Source organism: Dreissena polymorpha, chromosome 14, assembly GCF_020536995.1.
Source record: "Dreissena polymorpha isolate Duluth1 chromosome 14, UMN_Dpol_1.0, whole genome shotgun sequence".
Taxonomy (NCBI): domain Eukaryota; kingdom Metazoa; phylum Mollusca; class Bivalvia; order Myida; family Dreissenidae; genus Dreissena; species Dreissena polymorpha.
Genome location: NC_068368.1, coordinates 63,263,122 through 63,286,436, shown reverse-complemented (window position 1 = coordinate 63,286,436; position 23,315 = coordinate 63,263,122). Strand labels below are relative to the sequence as shown.

The 23,315-nt window shown below is 38.0% G+C and overlaps 1 protein-coding gene across 7 annotated transcripts in view; it reads left to right on the top strand.

Moving 5' to 3' along the window:
- The first annotated feature begins 9,993 nt into the window (after nt 1-9,993).
- The window catches only part of LOC127857674 (diacylglycerol kinase theta-like), a 92,918-nt gene continuing 79,596 nt past the window's right edge, over nt 9,994-23,315 (top strand). For all 7 annotated transcript variants that reach the window (XR_008038548.1, XR_008038550.1, XR_008038549.1 and 4 more), the window contains exon 1: nt 9,994-10,512. Coding sequence is in view for 4 of the 7 variants with exons in the window: in XM_052394265.1 (XP_052250225.1) it covers nt 10,284-10,512 (229 nt within the window). In the remaining 3 variants the exon portion in view is untranslated. The remainder of the gene's footprint in view (nt 10,513-23,315) is intronic.

The following is a 23,315-nucleotide window of genomic DNA, read 5'->3' as shown; positions in this document are numbered from 1 at the left end:
ATAAATATTTTGAGTGCTGATTTCAACCAATAGCAACAAGAAACCGTCGAAGACGGGTGATGCTCCCCGAAGTTTTTTTGTCACAACATTGCACTATGTATTCAGATAAAAGGAAACGTCTTGAAGGCACAGTAGTTGGGGGGACAAGATTTTTTTTATAGAAATTTCAAAGGGCCATAACTCTGTGAAAAATCAGCCGACCAGAACCCGCTGATAATATGCACATCTCCTCTTGGTAGTGAAGTTTCCCATAAAGTTTCATTCAATTCCGGTCATTAGTTGCTGAGAAATAGCCCGGACAAGAATTGCACTGTATGTACAGTTAATGGAAAATTTCAAAGGGCCATAACTCTGTGAAAAATCATCCGACCAGAACCCGCTGATAATATGCACATCTCCTCTTGGTAGTGAAGCTTCCCATAAAGTTTCATTCAATTCCGGTCATTAGTTGCTGAGAAATAGCCCGGACAAGAATTGCACTATATGTACAGTTAATGGAAAATTTCAAAGGGCCATAACTCTGTGAAAAATCATCCGACAAGAACCCGCTGATAATATGCACATCTCCTCTTGGTAGAGGAGCTTCCCATAAAGTTTCATTGAATTCCGGTCATTAGTTGCTGAGAAATAGCCCGGACAAAAATTGTGCACGGACGGACGGACGGACGGACACACGGACGGACAGACGAAGCGGCGACTATATGCTCATCCCAAAATAAATTTTGGGGGAGCATAAAAACGAAGCAGGATGCAGCACAAGGAAAAGCTTTATACACGCTTTTATATTTTACCCACTTGGAATGGTTATCATCCGTTTATGAAACAATATTGCTAACATTTTTCTTAGTCAGGAGCATTATTTAAGCTTGTTAAAACATTATGTTTACATTTTTATGAATCTATGAAAATTATATTGAAAATCGTCAAGTTATCAAACTGCGATAGTCCCTTTAAGAACAGCTTTCCGATATGACAACGGACCTTTGTATCGACGAATTCTAGAGGTAGGTCGCAGGTCTGCCTCGGGACAGACCGACGGACCGACCGACCGACCGCCCGCCCGCCCGCCCGCCCGCCCTCCCGCCCTCCCGCCCGCCCGCCCGCCCGACCGCCCGCCAGCCAGCTCGCCCGCCCGACCGACCGCCCGACCGATAGACAGACAGACAGGCAGACAGACAGACAGACAGACAGACAGACAGACAGACAGACAGACAGTTCAGACTTATGTTATTAAAGTTAATCAAAATACACACATCTTTTTCATAAAAACGTAAATTTATATAACATAAAAGTCAATAAAAATAAAAATAAACACAATTTGTGGTAAGAACACATGTTGTATCGGGGGGGTGTGTTACTGTATTAAACAGTATTATTAAGGATCGTATTTCTTATAACTAGAGGTTCTTTTATATATATAAAAATACAGTGGAAATCAGTAATATATCACATTAAACTTAATACTTTTATATATCACATGAAACTAACTACTTGTATATAATTTATACACAGATTGGTTAATATAAAATATACTGCTTATCTTTTTTTTTAATCGGCATATACATATAAACAGACATTCGTCTTCTAAATCAGTGTCATTAAAACATAAAAAAACGTTCATTTTGCGGAATGTTGTTATGGGCATAACTGCCAGTTTGGATTCTTAAAGGGTGTGCAAAGACTCTAATTCTTACTAAAAAAGAAACGCAGACGTCTAAGAAAGAAGGATAAAAATTCTTCATATTCAAGAGGTTTTAAAAACTGTATACATATAATTTAAGTAAGGTCGATTATTCAGATTACCATACCACTCTTGTTTAAAATTTTCAACACGTCTACTTTTGAACTCTCAAACAAAACTATTTACTGCACAACGTGTGGATTTTCAAATAATCCAAACCATAGTAATAAAACATGTTATAGGCAGTTGTGACCTAATTTGTATAACTTTATCGCAATCGTTTAAAGATTGTTTGTAAACAATTTGCGGTATACTATTTTCATTGTTTAGAATGTTACACAAATATTTTATAATTTTTGACGATGCTGCGAAGCAGCTCGTCTAAGTTATCATACCATGAAAAATTCTTCACAATGGCGACCTATGTAAAAGACCGAGCCAGTCCGATTGAGATAGCTCGATTTTTCTAATGGGCATACCTGATTATCATTGATAAAGGTAAAGGAAGCTCAGCTATAAATAGGACAGCATATTCTGTGAAAAAGATTTAATAATAGTTTGAAAACGTTAATTTTAAATCAGTTATATTCAATCCATTATATGTTTATAGATCAATTAAACAACTATGCATTTTCTGTATTGTATTCGACATTTGTCGTGATTATGTAAATAAATTGCGAATGAAAACGTGTATAATTAACGTTTAACGCGATCATGAGTGTAAAGAAAACGAATTATTTTGAACCTGCCATTTGTGAACGTTATAGCGAGTATGGTATATAAACAGCATAATAGCGGTACAACATCTATGAAACTCGCTCTTCTGCGTGCTCTCTCATTTTGCATATTTAATAAACTTTTCAAACAGAAATTACAGAGCCACATCAGTGCTTACCTATGTTTGATAATTCATTCGTTTGTTGGATAGTGTTTGCTTGTTTAAACACATATTAAGTCATATCGCGCAGATTTAGTTAACCTTACCATGTGTTCATGGACGAACTCACGTATTCAAGTCGTATTCGACTATGTACTCATACATACTTTCGGGAATCATCATGAAATTATTGCCGTACTTAACGAACAAACATGCCTAAGCTTATTGAATTAGAGAAAAAACAATAATCAACAGAGAAAAATTATATGTTCATGCACATGGGCATGTGAAATCACGTCCGTACACAAAACATCATTAACTTAGGAAAGGAAGCAACGAAATATACAGTTTGGTATGATATACATGTGAAATTAAAGAGCATGATGTAATTAAAGAGCATGTCAAGTTTTTAATATATCTGCTACGTAACGTAATGTTATAACCCACAAACGTTTTAATGTAACAGAACGTGTGTTTTTTTTTTTAAGTGGTACAGGAAATACACGTCGAATATCTTTTTATTTAAAGATATTTCTTGTTATATTTGATCGAGAATGTAACCCGCCTCCCAGTTTCGCTGGATGTGTCAAGTTCCCCACGGGTACTACTTCCCCGAACCCCGAAAATAAATATTTTCGTACCCAAATTTTTTTTCGTACCCAATTTTTTGTGTACCTATTTTTTGTCGTACCCACATTTTTTTCGTACCAAATTTTTTTTTCAATTTTTTGATTACAAACATGTTAACATACAATGGGTATCTACCTAATTATCCATAAAAGCAACGTGCCATGCATTTATTTTAACCTAAAGCAATTTTGCAAAATATTAAATGTATGCGTTCAATATCATCTGACTGTGCAAAACCCCATACTTCTGTGGCATTATTTAATATAGCATCCGCAAACGAGTCAAACAACTGACATCATATATTTAGTTTTATATCGCAGTCATAAATACTGTTTTCATGGCTTTTAAATCGTCCCGTATACGTTAGCACTGTGCTTAAACAGTTACAGTTATCACGAACTTCAATAGCATTACAATTGTATGCCCACTTTCAGCCCCCAAGAAATTAAGTATGAATATAATGTAGCTTAATGTGACTGGACTTCAGCAGGTGACTTGCCTTAATTACTTATGTCATTAGTAAATAATGGTAAAATCAACATAATATTATCTATACTTAAACCAGAAGTTATGCCATCTTGAAAGTTCGAGGTCTTCAAAAAATAAAGAAAACAAAATCGGCGACATTAACTCCTCCTGCCTCTGTCAACCCGCATTACTAAAATAATCTGAATGAGATTAACATTGTTTAACTCTTGACTTAGCATTCGCATTCATATCATTCACTATTCTAAACAATTTACCGCGTACACCAGACATAAACGTTTTCAACCATAATGCATTGCGGTATAAACTTTTAAATATTTTAACATATCAACGTATGTAACATACATACGTTTATTCTAATTTAAATACTTTTGAACAATCGACGTCAATATATAACTACATGTATCAACAATAGTTGAATAACCTTTCATAAATTCGAACTGCGCATTTGAAATGATAGTGTTTTCATTGCAACACGTGTCAATGCGCTTGTTTAGAATCGTGATAAATAATTTTGCAAAGCAACTATCTAAAGTAATCTCTCTAGTTGTTTACAGTGTGTGTATTGCGAAGTTGATTAGGTCCTTTCCGAGCCAGAGGTTACCTTATGTATGGACCCGGAGTGTGCCCCAACACTCCTACCTAATAAGTTTATTAGATTCACGAAAGTTGGGATTTTTTTTTAAATTATAGCTGTAATTTTCAGCTATTCCGTTGTTACCGAAAGATTTATCAATTTTTGTGTGGTCTTGAGTTGTGGGGGGAAACCGACGTACCTTAAGGAAACCCCACCTGTCCGGTATGGTTATCACTTACCAAACCCACATGCTGCCGGGATCGAGAGTTAAATCCGCCTTGGTGAGAAGCGAGTGTACCAACCATTGTGCTAATCGGGCAGCCTATACTTTTTTTACATCAAAAACAGCACCTTTACATGTAAAGGTATTATAACACCTTCTGTCCGTTTATCAGGAAAAAGCCCGTCGACGTACAGGCTGTCGTCCACGGTCGTTTGCTTTGCTGTCGTCCACGATCGCTTGCTTTGGGCTCTTTCCTCTCTTATTTTCGAGAGAAGCTTTCGATGTTTTGCAACCGCTTCAGTAATTCGAAGGGAAAAGAACGTTATCGATGCCGTGAAAGGAGTCCCGGAACATGATACCGGTCTTGATAGATAATGTGTGTGTAGCGCCCCATTGCATCTGGTCTTGGAAGTTCAAGTGGTCAGATATAGAGAGTTCCGGTACCCGGTACTGGACCAGGATGGCGAACGGTTGTACGTTTACATAAGTCTTTACGGAGTTCAGTATAGGGGAAGCCCGGTTAAGGGAGTCACACTACTGGCACTTGTCATGGATGGATAGTTGCTGTATATTTTGCACTCCCTTATTCTCGTTATTCCGTCCGGTAACAGGAGTTAAAGGGGCCTTTTCACGTTTGGGGAAATTGACAAAATTGAAAAAAGTTGTTTCAGATTCGCAAATTTTCGTTTTAGTTGTGATATTTGTGAGGAAACAGTAATACTGAACATTAACTCTTAAATAGCCATTATATGCATCTTTTGACGATTTAAAAAACTGAAAATTATAAAGCGTTGCAACGCGAATCGAATTAATAGTTTGGAGAGTTCTGTTGTTGTCGTTATATTTTGTGAAACTACGAGGAATGCTTATATAAAGTATAAAATACTTCCGTCATTGTAACCGGAAGGATTGCCGAGTGGTCTAAGTAGGAGACTTTTTACTCCTGGACACCAGGGGACACTGGTTCGAGCCCTGCTGAGGGTTACCTTTTTTTTTAAATTGTATTCTTGATTTTTTACTGGAGCTTTTTATATCCAATGTTCACATTAATCAATATAAAGCATTTAATGACAAACTTCAAAAAATGCCAAAATCTGTGAAAAGGCCCCTTTAAGCTAAGTGGGGGTGCTAGGTAAGAGAGTCCAGTACTAGTCCGGTTCAAGATGGGCATTTGCTGTTTGTGGGGCGCCATCGTTACAACTCTGTCTCCAGTCGAGGTACTTTAGTGTTGATATGGTTGGTTGAGGGATTACCAGTACTGGCCCTGGGTCTGGATGAGAGTTGTTGTGTATAACGATCCTTTAACATTGGTCCTTCCTGCCGGCCTCAGCAGCGCAGGGTGTGCTGTTTGGAACTGGACTTTGGACAAAGCAGAAGAGTTGTTGTGGACCAATTCGTACTTTCTTCCGGTATCGGAAGTTTCGTGTAATAGGAGTGGTTTGTGACACGCCGCAACCAGGGATTCCGGTACCGGTTTTGGATGAAGGGGTGACGGTTTGTGAGCATTGCGTTCCGGATGACGTGGTCACTATAGAACTCAGACGACAAAATTGTGTCATTTCATGACAGATATTTATATGGTGCGGGGTGGGAGATGGGGCGGGGGAGGGGGCGGTTTATATGTGTGTAAATTGAACTGTTAATAGTCATACTGTTCATTTATATGGGTATAAGAAATCAAAATTACATTGTTTATAATAAAGACGTATGTTCGTGCAAGGTAAGCCTGTGCAGTCCGCTAAGACTGAATTTTTGTCTATAAGAGACTTCATTAAAATAAAAATTCCATAAAATCGGAATGGTTTACCTGGGGCGACAATATAGGTACATGCATTGGACCGCCTGGGGCGACACTATAGGTACATGCATTGGACCGCCTTGGACGACAATATAGGAACATGCATTGGACCGCCTGGGGCGACACTATAGGTACATGCATCGAGACTCCTGCGACGACACTATTAGTACCGGTACATGGATTGAGCCGCCTGGGACGACACTATAGGTACATGCATTGGACCGCCTGGGGCGACACTATAGGTACATGCATCGAGACTCCTGCGACGACACTATTAGTACATGGATTATGCCGCCTGGGACGACACTATAGGTACATGCATTGGACCGCCTTGGACGACAATATAGGAACATGCATCGAGACTCCTGCGACGACACTATTAGTACATGGATTGAGCCGCCTGGGACGACACTATAGGTACATGCATTGGACCGCCTTGGACGACACTATAGGAACATGCATCGAGACTCCTGCGACGACACTATAGGTACATGCATTGAGCCGCCTGGGACGACACTATAGGTACATGCATTGGACCGCCTGGGGCGACAATATAGGTACATGCATCGAGACTCCTGCGACGACACTATTAGTACATGGATTATGCCGCCTGGGACGACACTATAGGTACATGCATTGGACCGCCTTGGACGACACTATAGGAACATGCATCGAGACTCCTGCGACGACACTATAGGTACATGCATTGAGCCGCCTGGGACGACACTATAGGTACATGCATTGGACCGCCTGGGGCGACAATATAGGTACATGCATCGAGACTCCTGCGACGACACTATTAGTACATGGATTATGCCGCCTGGGACGACACTATAGGTACATGCATTGGACCGCCTTGGACGACAATATAGGAACATGCATCGAGACTCCTGCGACGACACTATTAGTACATGGATTGAGCCGCCTGGGACGACACTATAGGTACATGCATTGGACCGCCTGGGGCGACAATATAGGTACATGCATCGAGACTCCTGCGACGACACTATTAGTACATGCATTGAGCCGCCTGGGACGACACTATAGGTACATGCATTGGACCGCCTGGGACGACAATATAGGTACATGCATCGAGACTCCTGCGACGACACTATTAGTACATGGATTATGCCGCCTGGGACGACACTATAGGTACATGCATTGGACCGCCTTGGACGACAATATAGGAACATGCATCGAGACTCCTGCGACGACACTATTAGTACATGGATTGAGCCGCCTGGGACGACACTATAGGTACATGCATTGGACCGCCTGGGGCGACAATATAGGTACATGTATCGAGACTCCTGCGACGACACTATTAGTACATGGATTATGCCGCCTGGGACGACACTATAGGTACATGCATTGGACCGCCTTGGACGACACTATAGGAACATGCATCGAGACTCCTGCGACGACACTATAGGTACATGCATTGAGCCGCCTGGGACGACACTATAGGTACATGCTATGAGCCGCCTGGGACGACACTATAGGTACATGCATTGAGCCGCATGGAACGACACTATAGGTACATTCATTCTGCCGCCTGGGACAACACTATAGGTAAATACATTCTGCCGCCTGGGACGACACTATAGGTACATGCATTGAGCCGCATGTGACGACACTATAGGTACATGCATTCTGCCGCCTGGGACGACACTATAGATACATGCATTGAGCCGACTGAGACGACATTATAGGTACATGCATTGAGCCGTCTGGGACGACACTATAGGTACATGCATTAGACCAACTGGGACGACACTATAGGTACATGCATTGAGCCGCATGGGACGACACTATAGGTACATGCATTCTGCCGCCTGAGACGACACTATAGGTACATACATTCTGCCGCCAGGGACGACACTATAGGTACATACATTCTGCCGCATGGGACGACACTATAGGTATTTAGTGTCTTGGACGACACTACGTATTGGGCGCATTTTCCGAGAGCGCGGCTCATACATAGACAGGTGGATTGTTTAAGGATGAGGATACTCAGCCCCTGCCAATACAAAACAAAACCTAAGGAGGGGCAGATTGCCGCCCGGATGGGAAACACCACATTCCTGTATAATTCCTACCAAGTAACTTCCCATTGCTACAACTACTACCAGCACCACCACAGCCGACGAGGTATCCAACACAAACAAAAGGTTAACCATTATTACAATAATTCATAACTACTAATCTAACTTATTTTTCAAAAGGAAACAACGGCAGAAGCAACAACAACAACAACTATACCTGACCCCCTCCTGTCACATGTGTGCTCTTGAAGTGGATCTAAGGAAATGCATCTTTTGTGTTTTCACTGTTCAAGAAAAGAACGGTCAATAGGACCTTTTCACAGATTTAGGCATGTATTGAAGTTTGTCAATAAAGGGGCCGTCCAACAAATTTTTGCATATATTGAAGTTTGTCAGTAAATGCTTTATATTGATAAATGTAAACATTGGACCTAAAAAGTTCCTGTAAAAAACAAAACAAGAATAAAATTAAAGAAAGAACAAAAAGTAAACCTCAACTGGGCTCGTACAACTGACCCCTGGAGTCTAACGCTTAGACCACTCGGGCATCCGTGCTCGTACAATGAGTGATGTATTTTATACTTTATATAAGCAATTCTCGTAGTGTCACAAATTATAACGGCAACAACAGAACTATCCAAATTATTGAATTGTTTCGCGTTGCAACGCTTTATAATTTTCAGGTTTTTGAATCGTCAAAAGATGCATATTATGGATATGTTTAAGCATGGCAAATGTTTAGTATTACTATTCCCTAACAAATACCATAAATACAACGAAAATTTGCGAATCTGAAACAACGTTTTTAATTTTGTCAATTTACCAACACGTGAAAAGGTCCCTTTAAGAGATCAGAGTAGAATGAAGACTCTTAGTTAACGTGAATACGTTTATTGCACGAGGCTTCGTAACTTACCTCCGGTACATGTAGATCTGCTACATTAAAATGCCGTTTGCTTTAAGTGCACCGCATGTTTTCAAACTTCATTTAGATATAAATTTAAATAAGTTCATCATCGGTAAGTTTTCCGTGTAAATACATATTGCTTATATCTAAGAATTCTGTTATTAGATCATATCGAACAATAGCTCTTTCTTCTCTTCAATCAATACATCTCGTGGCATTTGACTGTTGGTCTTGGACGTTTTTTTAAAAAAAAACAAAATTGAATTAAAAAAGTCATTTAGATCTATCGGTACATTTAAAATAATTATATTTTAAAATCATTTCACGTAAGGTCAGATATAAATACAGACCCAATTTTCAGAAAACAAAATCACCGGTACACTCGTGAATAGGAAATCAAATCACCTATAAATTTATATATTTTTGGTTTAGGTATAATCAACAATCGATATACACTTTACAAGTGAATGGCTAAAAAAATATCACAAATATAACAAATATTAGTAACGCTTTGGATAACGCCATTTCTGTGGGTGGGGCAAGCACGTGTCCGCTGTGCAAAACAACAACAAACAATGTGATAAATAATCATTATTCTTTCTTATAATTAAACCTCGCCATATTTTCATAGACAACATTTTTTAAAATATGTGTTCACATACACTAACACACACAATAAAATTACCATACAAATACATTTCTTTGTTATCCGAAATCATGATCATAATTTATTTATATATCCCTACTTTCGTTTTCACAACAACGCGGGAAAGACTGTCGCTGTATCCGTGACGTATTGATCTCATTTGCATAAAGCTGCTCCGCGGAAAATATTGCTGCCAGCATCCCTGCCTCGTTTCCAATACCGTAGCCGCTTATTTCCGTATCAAAGTAGTACAATTTTCCAGTGTGAGAGAAATAGCCTTCAATATGGAGCGATTGGGATTTATACGCTTGCGATTGTAACATAACCGAAAACATAATAATTAAAATGAGTTCTTTTTCGATCGTATTTATCTGAGTGCCGCATTGGCACGTTAGAATCCTTTTTTTCAAATGAAATGCCGTGGTGAAATTATTGAAGTAGAAAACAAGATGGCGGAGATGGATGTTGATCAGCTCGATAATTCAGACAGGGCCGACAGCCCGGCGACAGGATTGTCCGCGTACGATGACAGGGGACACGGGCATTCCTTTGTGAAGAAAACCTTCCACAAGCCGACCTACTGCCATCACTGCACGGACATGCTATGGGGCCTGATCGGGCAGGGATTAGTTTGCGAGGGTATGCAACATTTCGATTACGCTATTCACTAATCTACGTATTCTTGTTATTTACGTTGCCTTTACCTGAAGAATATGTTTAGTTTACAAAATGATCATTGAACAGACTTTTTTAATCGGAGGAACTGTCATCTTTAAATTCCCTGTTCAACGTCCAGAATTACATGTTAAATTCACACTAATGGTGGAATAATATTGATTGGTTCTAAAGCTTGGCCTTGGGGTCTACAGTACAGTGTCTATTAATAGAACTGGATTAAAAAGCATATAAAACCCTTAATTTCAAGTATAAGATAGTACATACCATTGTTGCTATGTGTTATAATCTTTTGGAGTATGTTATATATTTTGTAGCAGCAAAACTTTACCTCTGATGTAAGATAATTTGAATTAATGCACCAGATAGCACAGTGCTTAATTTATGTGGATAATGTAAAAGAGGTCATAAGAGCTTTTATTGAATGAACTTGCAATCAAGAAATACTTTATTAGACCATTTTCCTTTTGTTAATGGTGTTTATATATTGATTGCAGCTGATAATAAGTTTATGTCTAGAGCATTTATACAAGGACTTGTTTCATGTTGATAGTGATATTGGATTTTTGGATCAGTCGAATGTGTAGAAGTGATCCGGTAGAATAAATGGCAAGGATGATCAATATTATAGCCTTTATACTACTGTTGATATGAAACGGCTCAATTTAACGACTGGTTGAAGCTGCCATGAAATAGCTATGATCTTTTTTACCTAAAAATTCCATTTCAAAAAGAATTATTTGTAATTCAGATATAAGTCAGTGGAATAAATAGTCGCAAACATTTATGGGCACATTGAGTAATAATGGTAATTGTCATTTAAAAGTGATGCCTGTTATTCATTTATATTTCATTTTTCGAGACGTTCTTTTGTATAAAATAGAGTCTATAGTACTTTGACACCTACCTTATCTAGTAAACATTGCAACTCGCTTTCATTAGTGAATGTATGGATGCAATTTCGATCAAACAATTGTCACTGTAGGCTGCAAAGCTTACCCTTGGATTTTTCATACGTTCATTTGTTTTGCAAGAAGTAAGGGCCCTCAATCTGTCAAATCCACGGCCGAAATTCGGCCGCATTCCCCCCCCCCCCTGAAAAGTATACTTTTTTCCCCCTCTTTTTTTAATGATAGATGTCTCATGATTATTATATCTCAATTCTATTTTAATTTAATCTTGTCAAACATACTAAATTATGAAATAGGCAATGAATATAGTGCAAACATGTGCAAATGTAATAATTAGATAGTAAGTAAAAAATCCCCCAAAAAGGGAAACGCCGCGAAAATTCCGCCTGCTATAGGTAGCGACCCGCTTCCCCTAAAATGGATTGAGGGCCCTGGAAGTTATTTTTTAGGGCATCTTGATTTTAGATAAATCATTATAAAGTTTGTTTAAAAATTACATGAACACACAATTATTTTTTTTCCCAATTGGGAAAAGTACCGGTACCAGCCCAATTATGAAAAATAGCACCAAAAAAAATGAAATTGGGAAAATTCAAGTTGTGAAGTCTTCAGATTGGGAAATTGGTGTATTTGATTTGTTGCTAACAACTACATGTAGTTTAAATAAAACTAATAACTAAGTGTTGTCAAGTTGTCAATATTATTTAAACTTACAGGTAGGTCAAAGTCTAAAAGCTGCATAGGGAAATCAACTGAATGTTCAGTTGCATTTAATTTATCAACAAAAACCTTAAATGGGGAAATTTTCGGACAGCAATTGGGAATTTATCAGTTTTTATCCCTATTGGAAAGTGCAGTTTTCCGGTACCAGTGTTTTGTTTTCACCATTTTGGGAATGGGGCCGGGTCCCTTTGGATTGGGTTAATTTGCAGACGTTTTGACAAAATAAATAGTGCTATTTTTTATTTCAATGAAGTGTTATTGAGTCTAACCAAGCGTGTAACAGATCATGCTGACTGACATAGGAGATAATCTTTCACACCAGGTACATGTCAATCTCTTCTGATAACAAACAATGCCCTTAGGGCTTGTTAGCTTGCAGTGTGATAAATACAGCTCCATTAATGTACCAAAACTAAGATTGATTGCAGGCTTGGCGAAATTGCTGGTTCGCTGGTCCTAACCGGCAGATTGCCATTTGGTCCGACAGGTTTAACAAGAAAATCGGTCCTGGCTACCGGAAATTAAAATAGCATATACTTTAGTGATTCACGAACCAGTTCTAATGAATCTTTCAAAAAGAGTAAATAATCACATATTTTTCACCTTAAAAACCACTTTGTTCTTGGGCGACCAAAGTCCTTATTTTCTTATTTTCTTCATAAATGCACAGATACCAGCTGGAACATACACCACTGTAGAAAACAGTGTTAGAGTATTATTAAATGTAACACACTAGAAACACTGAAAAAAGCATCCTTTTTTGCAAGAAAAAATGTAAACTGCAGCCAAATTCGGCCGCAGATTTGATAGATTGAGGGCCCTTGCTTATATAAGGAATCATTCTTAAACATTACCCCACCCACTTCTGACCATTTCAGAAAGTGATATGTCCTTAATGAAATTCACCACTTTGAAAACATTGTCTCAATTTGGCGATGTGGTGATTGACGGCGAAACCCCTGGTTTAATATGTCATCCAGTGGCTTATTGCAGGATAAAGTAAACGTAAGGGAATAAAGTAACATAAAACACAGATACAACACATTGTCAAATTCTTGGGTTGTGTGCCCTTAACTCTTCATGAAAATGTCACTTTCTATCTATCACATTCCTAGGTCTGGGAATGTTATGAAATTTCTGCAAATCAAGTGCTTGTATAAGGCGTGAGAAAAATGTCATATGAAGAGACAAAAGATAAAAATATTGACAATATTAAATTATATACTTTGTCAACTTTACACAAAAATATGTCAAACGAAAAATAAATACAAAGTTTCAGGGACTACCCTATGCCTAAAAAATAGGGAGAAGTGACTTCTCCTTTTTTCTGAAACAGGGAGAAGTTTGGAAAATCAGGGAGAAGTTTGGAAAATCAGGGAGAAGTTTGTGTGAGCAATATCAAAAACAAAACGTGTTCATTTCATAACTTTTATTATTTATATCATTATACTACATGTATGTTTATTTGTAAAAACAATACATTTTCACTAAATTCTACTTCATCATAACACATTTAAGTCATTTAACACATTTAAGTATTGTAAGATATGTACTGGTAACACCTCTTCATCACATATTTATCGTCATTATCATCATCCCTATGACTGCTTTTGTAACAAAACACAATCTTAAGGCATGGAACATCTAGTATATCTATTACTGTTTATCTGATTACTATACATGTTCGAAATATGTACACTTAAGAATGCCTTACCTGTTTAACTATAATAATCCAAATTTTCCTTGTTGTTATCTGGTTTAACAAACCTTATCAAATGTTTGTTAAATCCAGTTAATGCTGTCTCCATTATTGAATCACCATTACTTGTAATTTGAATATCACCAGCTTGGAATTGAACGCGGGTTAAATGTTAAAATACGACCGCCATTTGCAATGTCCACGGTCATGATGTAGCAATTTAATTCTACTCGGATAATTTTTATTTTATAGACGAAATGTGTTTTATCAATATTTATGTGTCATATTATGACATTTTAGTATAAAAAATGAACTGTAATTCCAGTTTTTGTAAGATGGGTGTTACTTGTAATTATCGGTGGATTAACAAACTGACAAAACTAGCTGGACTTTATAGTGGATCTATGTAATTAATAGACCTTTGATCAATTTTGTTTTTCTTGAATTATTTTTGCCGACTTTCTTTAACCTCGCCGTCTGCCAAAAACCTGCAATTATCGGATGGTCAATCAATTATCATGTTATCATTAGACAACTTGCGGCACACGCGAAGAAGCACAAGTGTGTTGTTATAGCAACCAATATTAAGGGACTGCTTTGTCACGGTCAATTTACGATCCGTGCAGGGGGTAAATTGTGTAACCGTTAGATAAACAACAAACAATTAGCTTGCAAATCCCCTGCGGGCAGTAGAACGCCTTAGCAAAAATAATCGGGCGGCTTGATTTTCACTTTTCCGGTCTTGTTTACTTAAAAAAATGGGCGACGGGCGACTTAATCTTCGCTTTTCTGGGCTCGTAGGGCGAGATCACGGGCGTAAGAGCGAAATTATCACTCTAGTTGCCCGTAGGTATAGTCCCTGAGTTTACTTGCACATTACAGCAAATAAAGCAAATAGCTCTGCATTTCAACAATTCATTTTCTGATCAATAACCAGTGCTTCCAATAAATTAAAAAGGTTGGATATCTTGACCCTCCAGGGCCCTCAATCTGTCAAATCCACGGCCGAAATTCGGCCGCATTCCCCCCCTGAAAAGTATCCTTTTTCCCCTTTTTGGGGGAAAAATTCCCCCTAAAAAAAAAAAAAAATTTTTTTTTTTTTTTTTTATAGATAGATGTCTCATGATTATTATAACTCAATTCTGTTTTAATTTAATCTTGTCAAACATGCTAAATTATGAAATAAGCGAGGAATATAGTGCAAACACAGGGTTGTCATTATGATTGTAAACAAAGGATTATTTTGGAAAAGTAACCGGATCGGTCGGGGGTCAAGCGCCTAAGAATAGATTTTTTTTTTTAAGATTTTCACATTTTTTGTAAACTGTACAATGTAAAAACATATTATATTGATAGATCTTTGCATGTTCCAATTCTATCCATTACCCGATAATCCAGTATTATTACGATTTCTTTTTTTCAAAACCAAATTACGCCCAATTTTTACGATGAATGTCGTCCGCCATTAAACGCAAGTGCATATACAAATTTAATTGTGGGATTGGGGAATTCCGATTGAACATGCGTGAATCACGTGACGCGATTTGAGAGCATTGAGAACCGTTTATATTTAGTAATTATGACAAGTCAACCACTCAATCTAAACTGTTACATGTACGGTAACTCCTTTCAGAAAAGTTAGCGAAAGTGAATTTCTGAGAATAAAAACGCGCCTTTCTTTAAATTTTTACTTTTCATTTCGGATCGTGATATAACTTGTCAGATCATTCATGCATGTAGTCCTATATGTATGCATAGTTTGGCAATCTCAAAACACGTTATTTACCTACTTATTACATTATGTGTTATAACAATTTGTATAACAAAATGCATTATGTAATTGAAGTATTTTCAAATTCATATTATTAAATATGTTATCCGAAATCATTTTCAGATTTCATTATTCATGGAGAATTCAGAAAATTCTAGCAACAGAGACACATTTCTCGTGTTTTTCATTGTACAGATGAAAATCATGCCAAATCCAGACTTCGTGTATAACATCACGTCATTCTTCCTCGGAGAAAGCGTGGACTTTAATATTTAGATGCTGGATAACAACTTCGTAGCGCAGAGGTCGCTAATATATTTTATTTTGGTAGAAAATCGAAGAGCATTTTTAATGTGATTTTTTAATATGTGGAAACCTTTTCTCTAACTAAAAAAAACTAGTTAATTACGCTCTACAGTGCAGCATTCGTTGAGATACGGTCAGTAATAATCTGTGAAATGTACAGCTATTTGATACAATTTCACGTGGAGTCGGCGTGTATTCGGCTGCCTGAGCGCTGATTGTTTGACGTGCTTACCAAGAAGAATTTGATTGACAGCTGGAAAAATCAATATTGGCCACTCGCTGAGAAATTCATTGAAAACAGTAGCTCTTAGGCGGAGTTAATGGACTGACTGAATGACCGGGCGTCGCTCTACTATAGAACGGTTATTCCTCGTCAATTATTGTCGGTTTGCATGATAAAAACTTCCGATCGCAATTTTAAAGATTCGGGAAAAACAACCGATTTTCTGGCGATTTTAACCGATGAGTTTGATCGGCAATCGGTTAATAATGACAACCCTGCAAACATGTACAAATGTTATAATTAGATAGTAAGTAAAAAATCCCCCAAAAAGGGAAACGCCGAGAAAATTCCCCCTGCTATGGGTAGCGACCCGCTTCCCCTAAAATGGATTGAGGGCCCTGCCCTCATGGCTTAAATTTTGTAAGTTCCAGTCATAAAATCTTAAGTTTCCACTTTTATTTCAGTGTTTGTCTACGGACATTGGAACAATAAGTTGCGTGTTTTTTTTTTATTTTATTAAAACTAGAAATGGCGTGGCAGAGGCCGACGCATATCCCCACGCCACATGTTTGACCCAGGGGCGCCCCAGGGTTGGTAATGGGGCCATGCATAGTTGAGATTGACCGTATTGTCATAAAATAAGTTCAGTGTCAATTAGAAGTGAATCGGTGTAGAAATGAAGAAATTATAGTAAAAGACAATTTTGGGTGGGTGTGGCCTATTATGGGCGAGGCGCCCCAGGGTTGGTAATGGGGCCATACATTGTTGAGATTGACTGTATTGTCATAAGAGATGTTCAGTATCAATTCGAAGTAATTCTGTGTAGAAATGAAGAAATTATAGTAAAAGGCATTTTTTGGTGGGCGTGGCCTATGTGGGGATGGCTTATGTGGGAGAGGCGCCCCAGGGTTGGTAATGGGGCCATGCATAGCTGAGATTGACAGTATTGTCATTAGAGAGGTTTAGTATCAATTTGAAATGAATCTGTGTAGAAATGAAGAAATTATAGTAAAAGGAAATTTTGGTAGGGCGTGGCCTATGTGGGCGGGGTGCCCTAGGGTGTGTAATGGGGCCACACATAGCTGAGATTGATCGTATTGTCATAAGAGAGGCTCAGTATCAATGTGAAGTAAATCGGTGCAGAAATGAAGAAGTTAATGTAAAATAAAATAAAAAATGAGTGAAAATATCTGACCCGGTCCGGTCCCAACCCCCATTACTTTTGACTCGGGAGTCAGATCAAAATTCCGTCACTGTCACTGTCGCACATATGCTCATAGCTACCATGTATGTAAGTTTCAAGGTTCTAGTGTTAATAGTGTAGGAGGAGCAGTTGGTCAGGACGGACGGACACACGCACATCACCACAATATCCCCACTTTTTCTCCAAAAAACCTGGGGATAATTAAACAAGAGGAAAGTATTATATTAAATTTTATATACAACAACAAATCAACAAACCACATTCATTCATTTTTTTTTGGTGGGCGTGGCCTATGTGGGGAAAGATTTTTTGGGAAAAAATCTTACTTTTACCATAGGAAACAGCAGTCATTATACCCCCACAAACGAAGCTTAGGGGGTATATAGGAGTTAACTTGTCTGTCGGTAGGTCCGTTGGTCGGTCGGTCGGTCAGTCAGTATTAAGTGTCCGCTCTCTAATTCAAGTAGTTTTCATCCGATCTTCACCAAACTTGGTCAGAAGATGTATCCAGATGATGTCTAGGTCAAGTTCGAATATGGGTCATGTCGGGTCAAAAACTAGGTCATCCAATCCTCACCAAACTTGGTCACAAGTTTTATCTAAATGATCTCTAAGACAAGTTTGAACATGGGCCATTCTGGGCTTAAAACTAGGTCACAGGGTCACTTAGTGCGTTTTTTAACATTCAGCATGGTGACCGCTCTCTAATTCAAGAAGTTTACATCCCATCTTCACCAAACTTGGTCAGAAGTTTTATGGAGATGATCTTAAGGCCAAGTTAGAACATGGGCCTTTCTGGGTCAAAAACTAGGTCAAGGGGTCACTTAGTGTGTTTTAAACACTGAGCATGGTGTCAAGGCTTAACACTAACTTTTTTTTCAACTAGCCCATTCGGGCTAGTAAATGCAGAACCTACTATAGCCCTGACTAATCTTACCTGTGCCCTGACCCAAGTATTATCAAAACCTTTATATTTATCATTGAAGTTGTATTTTCTTGTGCGTGAACAGGGATTTCAATAGATTTAAAAAGCCAGGAGTCAATGACCCCTGGATTGAAATTTTGAGGAGTCAAATTGAAAAATGCTGGGGTCAATTTTGAAGCGCGTTAATTGTGTTTTTGTCTGTATTATTCTTTTTTTTAGATAAAAAGGTACTCTAAGAGTAACACAATATCTTAAAAAGTTATATTGCTTTAATTATTAAATAACAATACTATGATACATAATACAACATATTTTAATGATTTGGTACACAAAGATAATGACATAATATAAATAATTTGTGCGAACAATATCGACTAAGTTTTTCAAAAACAAAACATGTTCCTTTCACAACGTTTATTATTTCTATCACTATACTAAGTTTATTTGTATAAACAATAAATGCTCATTAAAATCTACTTCATCATAACACATGTAAGTCTTTTAACACATTTAAGTAATTTAAGATATGTACCGGTAGCATTTTTTCATCACATATTTATCATCATTACATGTATATTATCATCATCCCTATGATTGCTTTTTTTTACAAAACACAATCTAACTGCATGGAACATCTAGTATATCTATTACTGTTTATCCGAATACTATACATGTCCGAAATATGTACACTTAAGAATGCCTTACCTGAAGTAGTTTAACTTAAATAATCCAAATTTTCCTTGTTGTTATCTGGTTTAACAAACCTTATCAAATGTTTGTTAAATCCAGTTAATGCTTTCTCCATTATTGAATAATCATTACTTGTAATTTGAATCTGTTGTTGTTGAATCGCCAGCTTTGAATTGAACGCGGGTTGAATGCTAATTTACAATATGTCCGGCATTTACAACGTCGAAGGTCATGACGTAGCAATTTAATTCTACTCGGATAAATTATATCTAATCAAGGAAATGTGTTTTCTCAATGTTTATGTGAAGTATTATGACTTGTTAGTATAATAAATGAACTGTGATTCCAGTTTATATAAGATGGGTGTTACTCGTAATAATCAGTGGATTAACAAACTGACAAAACTCGCTGAACTAAATAATGCATCTACGTAATTAATGGACCTTTGATCAATTTTGTTTTTTCTTTAATTATTTTTGCCGACTTTCTTTAACAGTGCCGTCTGCAAAGACTGCAAAAACCCTGCAATTATTGGATTGTGAATTGATTATCACGTTATCACTGCTGCTAATTACCCAGTTAGTGCGCACGCACTATTTAGACGGTGACATGTGTATTGGAAGAGATGAGATAAGATAAACAACGCCCGGGGTATTCCTTCGATCATAGACAGAGTTTCAAATACTGAAACATTAATGTCATATAGGAGCACAACGGGATTTATTACCATGGAACTCGAAATGTAAACTGACGCACGGGTCAAATTTTATATGCGTCAAAATTACGCACGGCAGAAAAAAGGGTTGCGTCAGAAGCGAGTCGTTTTTAATTTGCTCGCGTCAAAACGCAGAATTCTACGTCTGTTGAAATCCCTGAGTGAAGATGCGCAATCATCAGGGATCATATTTTCCCGCAACATCAATCGGTCTGGATTTAAATGGCGAAAAAGTGTCCAAAAATTTATATCCAAAATCATGACAAATTATGTTAAAATATATACCATTGATTTTGCCATTCATGAAGGTGGTATAATTAATGTACAAGTTAAATTGCCTTAGGCATTTTTTTTAATGGAACATACGAGCTTTCTCAATTGGTTTTATCATTTGCTATTTCATTGTTGTTTTGTGTGCTGTTTGATCTGACTTTTTTCATCGTTGTCGATATTATTAATCTTTGTAAGTCTATACCGATGTTTTAAATCATTGTCAACTCGATAATAGCTTACCAAACATGCACTGAACCAAACAAATGTCTGTGCGTAGGTTGGCTACTGACAAAAATAAAACCAAATAGTTAAGAAATAATTTGTGTACGTTATAGTTTGTTGTCGAATAACCCACGGCTGATAGTTAAGATATGTAGGGATTAAATCACGAGAGCGAAGCACGAGTGATTTGAAACCACGCATCTAAACTTCCGGTCGTGGGTTATTCAACAACAAACAATAAAGTACACGAATTATTTCGATTCTAAAATGATTTTTACTAAAGATTTATACAATGTATATCATTTTTCTTGGATACTATTTTATGTGAAGTTCCACCCATAAAAAAAACAACTTTTGGCTGTTCTGTCCATCAGATCCGCGACTTTCATTCATTTATTGCCGGATTATTACGCTGGTGGAAAATGTATCGGCATGTTTTGTTAAGTTACAGCGCGTGCTTTCAGTGCATGAGGTTCGCCCACATTTTTTGCAGAATATCGGATTTTCTGCTTTGTTTATATGAAAGTTTACTGTATCATGCATGAAATGCACAATTTCCACAAGGATAACATCGAGGTTTTCATCTCTGAAGTAACTGTCCACGATTTTATCGTAGACGTGTACACACATTACGGTCCGATTGGTGTGCTAGGTATTAGCCAGTGAAATTATCAATTGATATTGACTCGGGGCTATTCACGCATGACTAATACACAGCCGCCCGAATCTTCGCTGCTTGGGTTCATACTCTGATACTAGTCGGCTGACGTGGTGCAATAAACTGGTCCTGACCGGTTCAAAGACTGCAGCGAATGGTTTATCACACCTAATCGAGATACGAATGTAATAAGGGTGTGTTAGCATGTGCACTGTGTAATCGATTTCATGACATGGGAATTCTGGCAAACAGAATCGGACCGACTGATTGGGATTTTCAATCAGTCTTTCATGACCCCAGTCGGTCTAGGACCGACAAAACCGAAAAAAATATGATCCCTGGCAATTATGATTCAATCATTCTTATTAGCTTGCCTTAGTAATGCTAATGAAATAAATATTCATCTACTTAAGACATCTATTTGTTATCTTCAAGCTATTTCGAGAGAAATTTCCTTGTTCTTTTTTCCTCATACTTTCTTTTACTTTCCTCCTTTCCTTTTCTTATCCAAGGAACCCCCATTCCCACCCATAAAGCCGAACTTAAACAACGACATAAACGTTAAAACCTTTTCTACATACATGTAGAGTGTCGCGGTTGCTGTCTGACAACAAATGGTAAGTGATTCTTAGGTGTCGCAAAATAACGTTTTATGGTAGTTGTAACAATCGTACAGGGTAAACTCTCTACTAAAAAGCCGGGATGGTCGCTGTGGTGTAATTGATATGGTGTCCGCCTAGCGACCGGGAGGTCACGGTTTCGATCCCCACCGAGGGAGCGTTCTTTAGATCTCCCCCATAGACACCAAGTACTGGTTCTAGGCCCAGGAAACGGACTCGAGAGCGTTTATATAAGCCTTAGGCTTTCAATGCAATCGAGCTAAAATAAATAGGTTTAAACTAAAAAGGCGGGATCGACCATTAATACTAGTTTTGCTAATTTAATTGCGTAAAACAGACTGTCAAGACACTACGATCAAACAAAAAATTGATAAAATTGATACCGGTAAATAACTGATAATTTTATTGTAACTTTGTGTTAATGTTGAGTTTTATACCTTTATCGAGAAAACACGTCACTTCAAGGAGACCAATCAAAAAACGTATTAAGCGGAATTCCGTTTAAAAAAAGGTACTTATGTGTTTAACCAGGACAACCGCTGGGGATTTTCTGAATTGTCGGCCACTTTTTGATTGCAATCAGGGGGTTCCACATCTATTTCGAGATACGATCCGTTTGTTGTCTCCCACCTCACCCTGGGATTTAATTGTCATCTGATCGTAATGTAGTAAGATTTTTGCATCTTTGAAAAGCTTATTTAAAACGCAGTTTATTGATAAAGAACACATAATCCCGCCCAAAATACACACGACCGGTCGGGCATGTTCCTGGGACATTGGCTAGCCCGGACCTAGGTACAGGCAGTGAATGTCATTCGGACGTGCCTTAGAGTTAAGCCCTGGGTGTCTGCTGTTTTTTGTGCATGTTCAAGGTTCAAGGTCAAGGGCACTGAGAATAGAAAAACAATTCTGCTCATTAACCCTTTACCACTTTTATTATGTGTTCTCCATAAAATCTAAAGTAGCCAGAAATATTGTTAAAGTAGCCAGTGACTAAGCATGCGGCATGTCGCGTGCACGAGCCGCGAAGTGGCGAGTGGGGTAGGTGCGGGAGGGGTATCCCCTCCTGCCAGGGGGGTATGGGGGGTCTCCCCCAGGATTTTTTAAAAAGTTTTTAAAGTACATTAGTGAAATGGTGCAATCTGGTGCATTCTAGGGAGTTTTTCTTAGATTGAAGTAACCTAGCATTTTTCATAGAAAATAAAATATTTATTTGAAATTTATTGAATAACTCTCTCACAAACTTTGAAAAAAGAAACATGAAATTGCAACAACTGTTTTTTAATAATCTGAATCTGAAGATCCATAGTCAGAATCTAGCCCAGATCCTTGGTCATCCATGCCAAGGGCGTGGAGGGCATCTTGGTATTCTTTAAACAGCGGGTAATAATCTTTTACGGAAAGATACGAACTACAGTACACTCCACGCGTTTTCCCAAAAAAAACGCGCTCCCTCCGCGGGTTTTTTTCTGCTAGCGAGTTTTCACGCGGCATTGGAAAGCGAGGTGAACTCGATAAAACGCTCGGCGTTACGCCGCATTCGCTAATTCCCGCGGCGTAACGATTTCCGTTCTTATCAGTGACCGCCGCGCAACACCGCGTTAGCAGTGTGCTACTGGGCATACCAAAAAATAAAAAAAATAAAATAAAATCCAGTAATTATCCAACAAGACACCGTTATTTAAGATGAATGTGTTTCGAATTTCGTAAACACGCGGACGCCATTATTAGTAACTGTACAAAAAGTTGGGAAAATGGCCTTTGTAGGAAAATCCGAGATAGATTTATTTGTTGTGTCAAAGCTTAGACCAAGTAATTACGGCCATT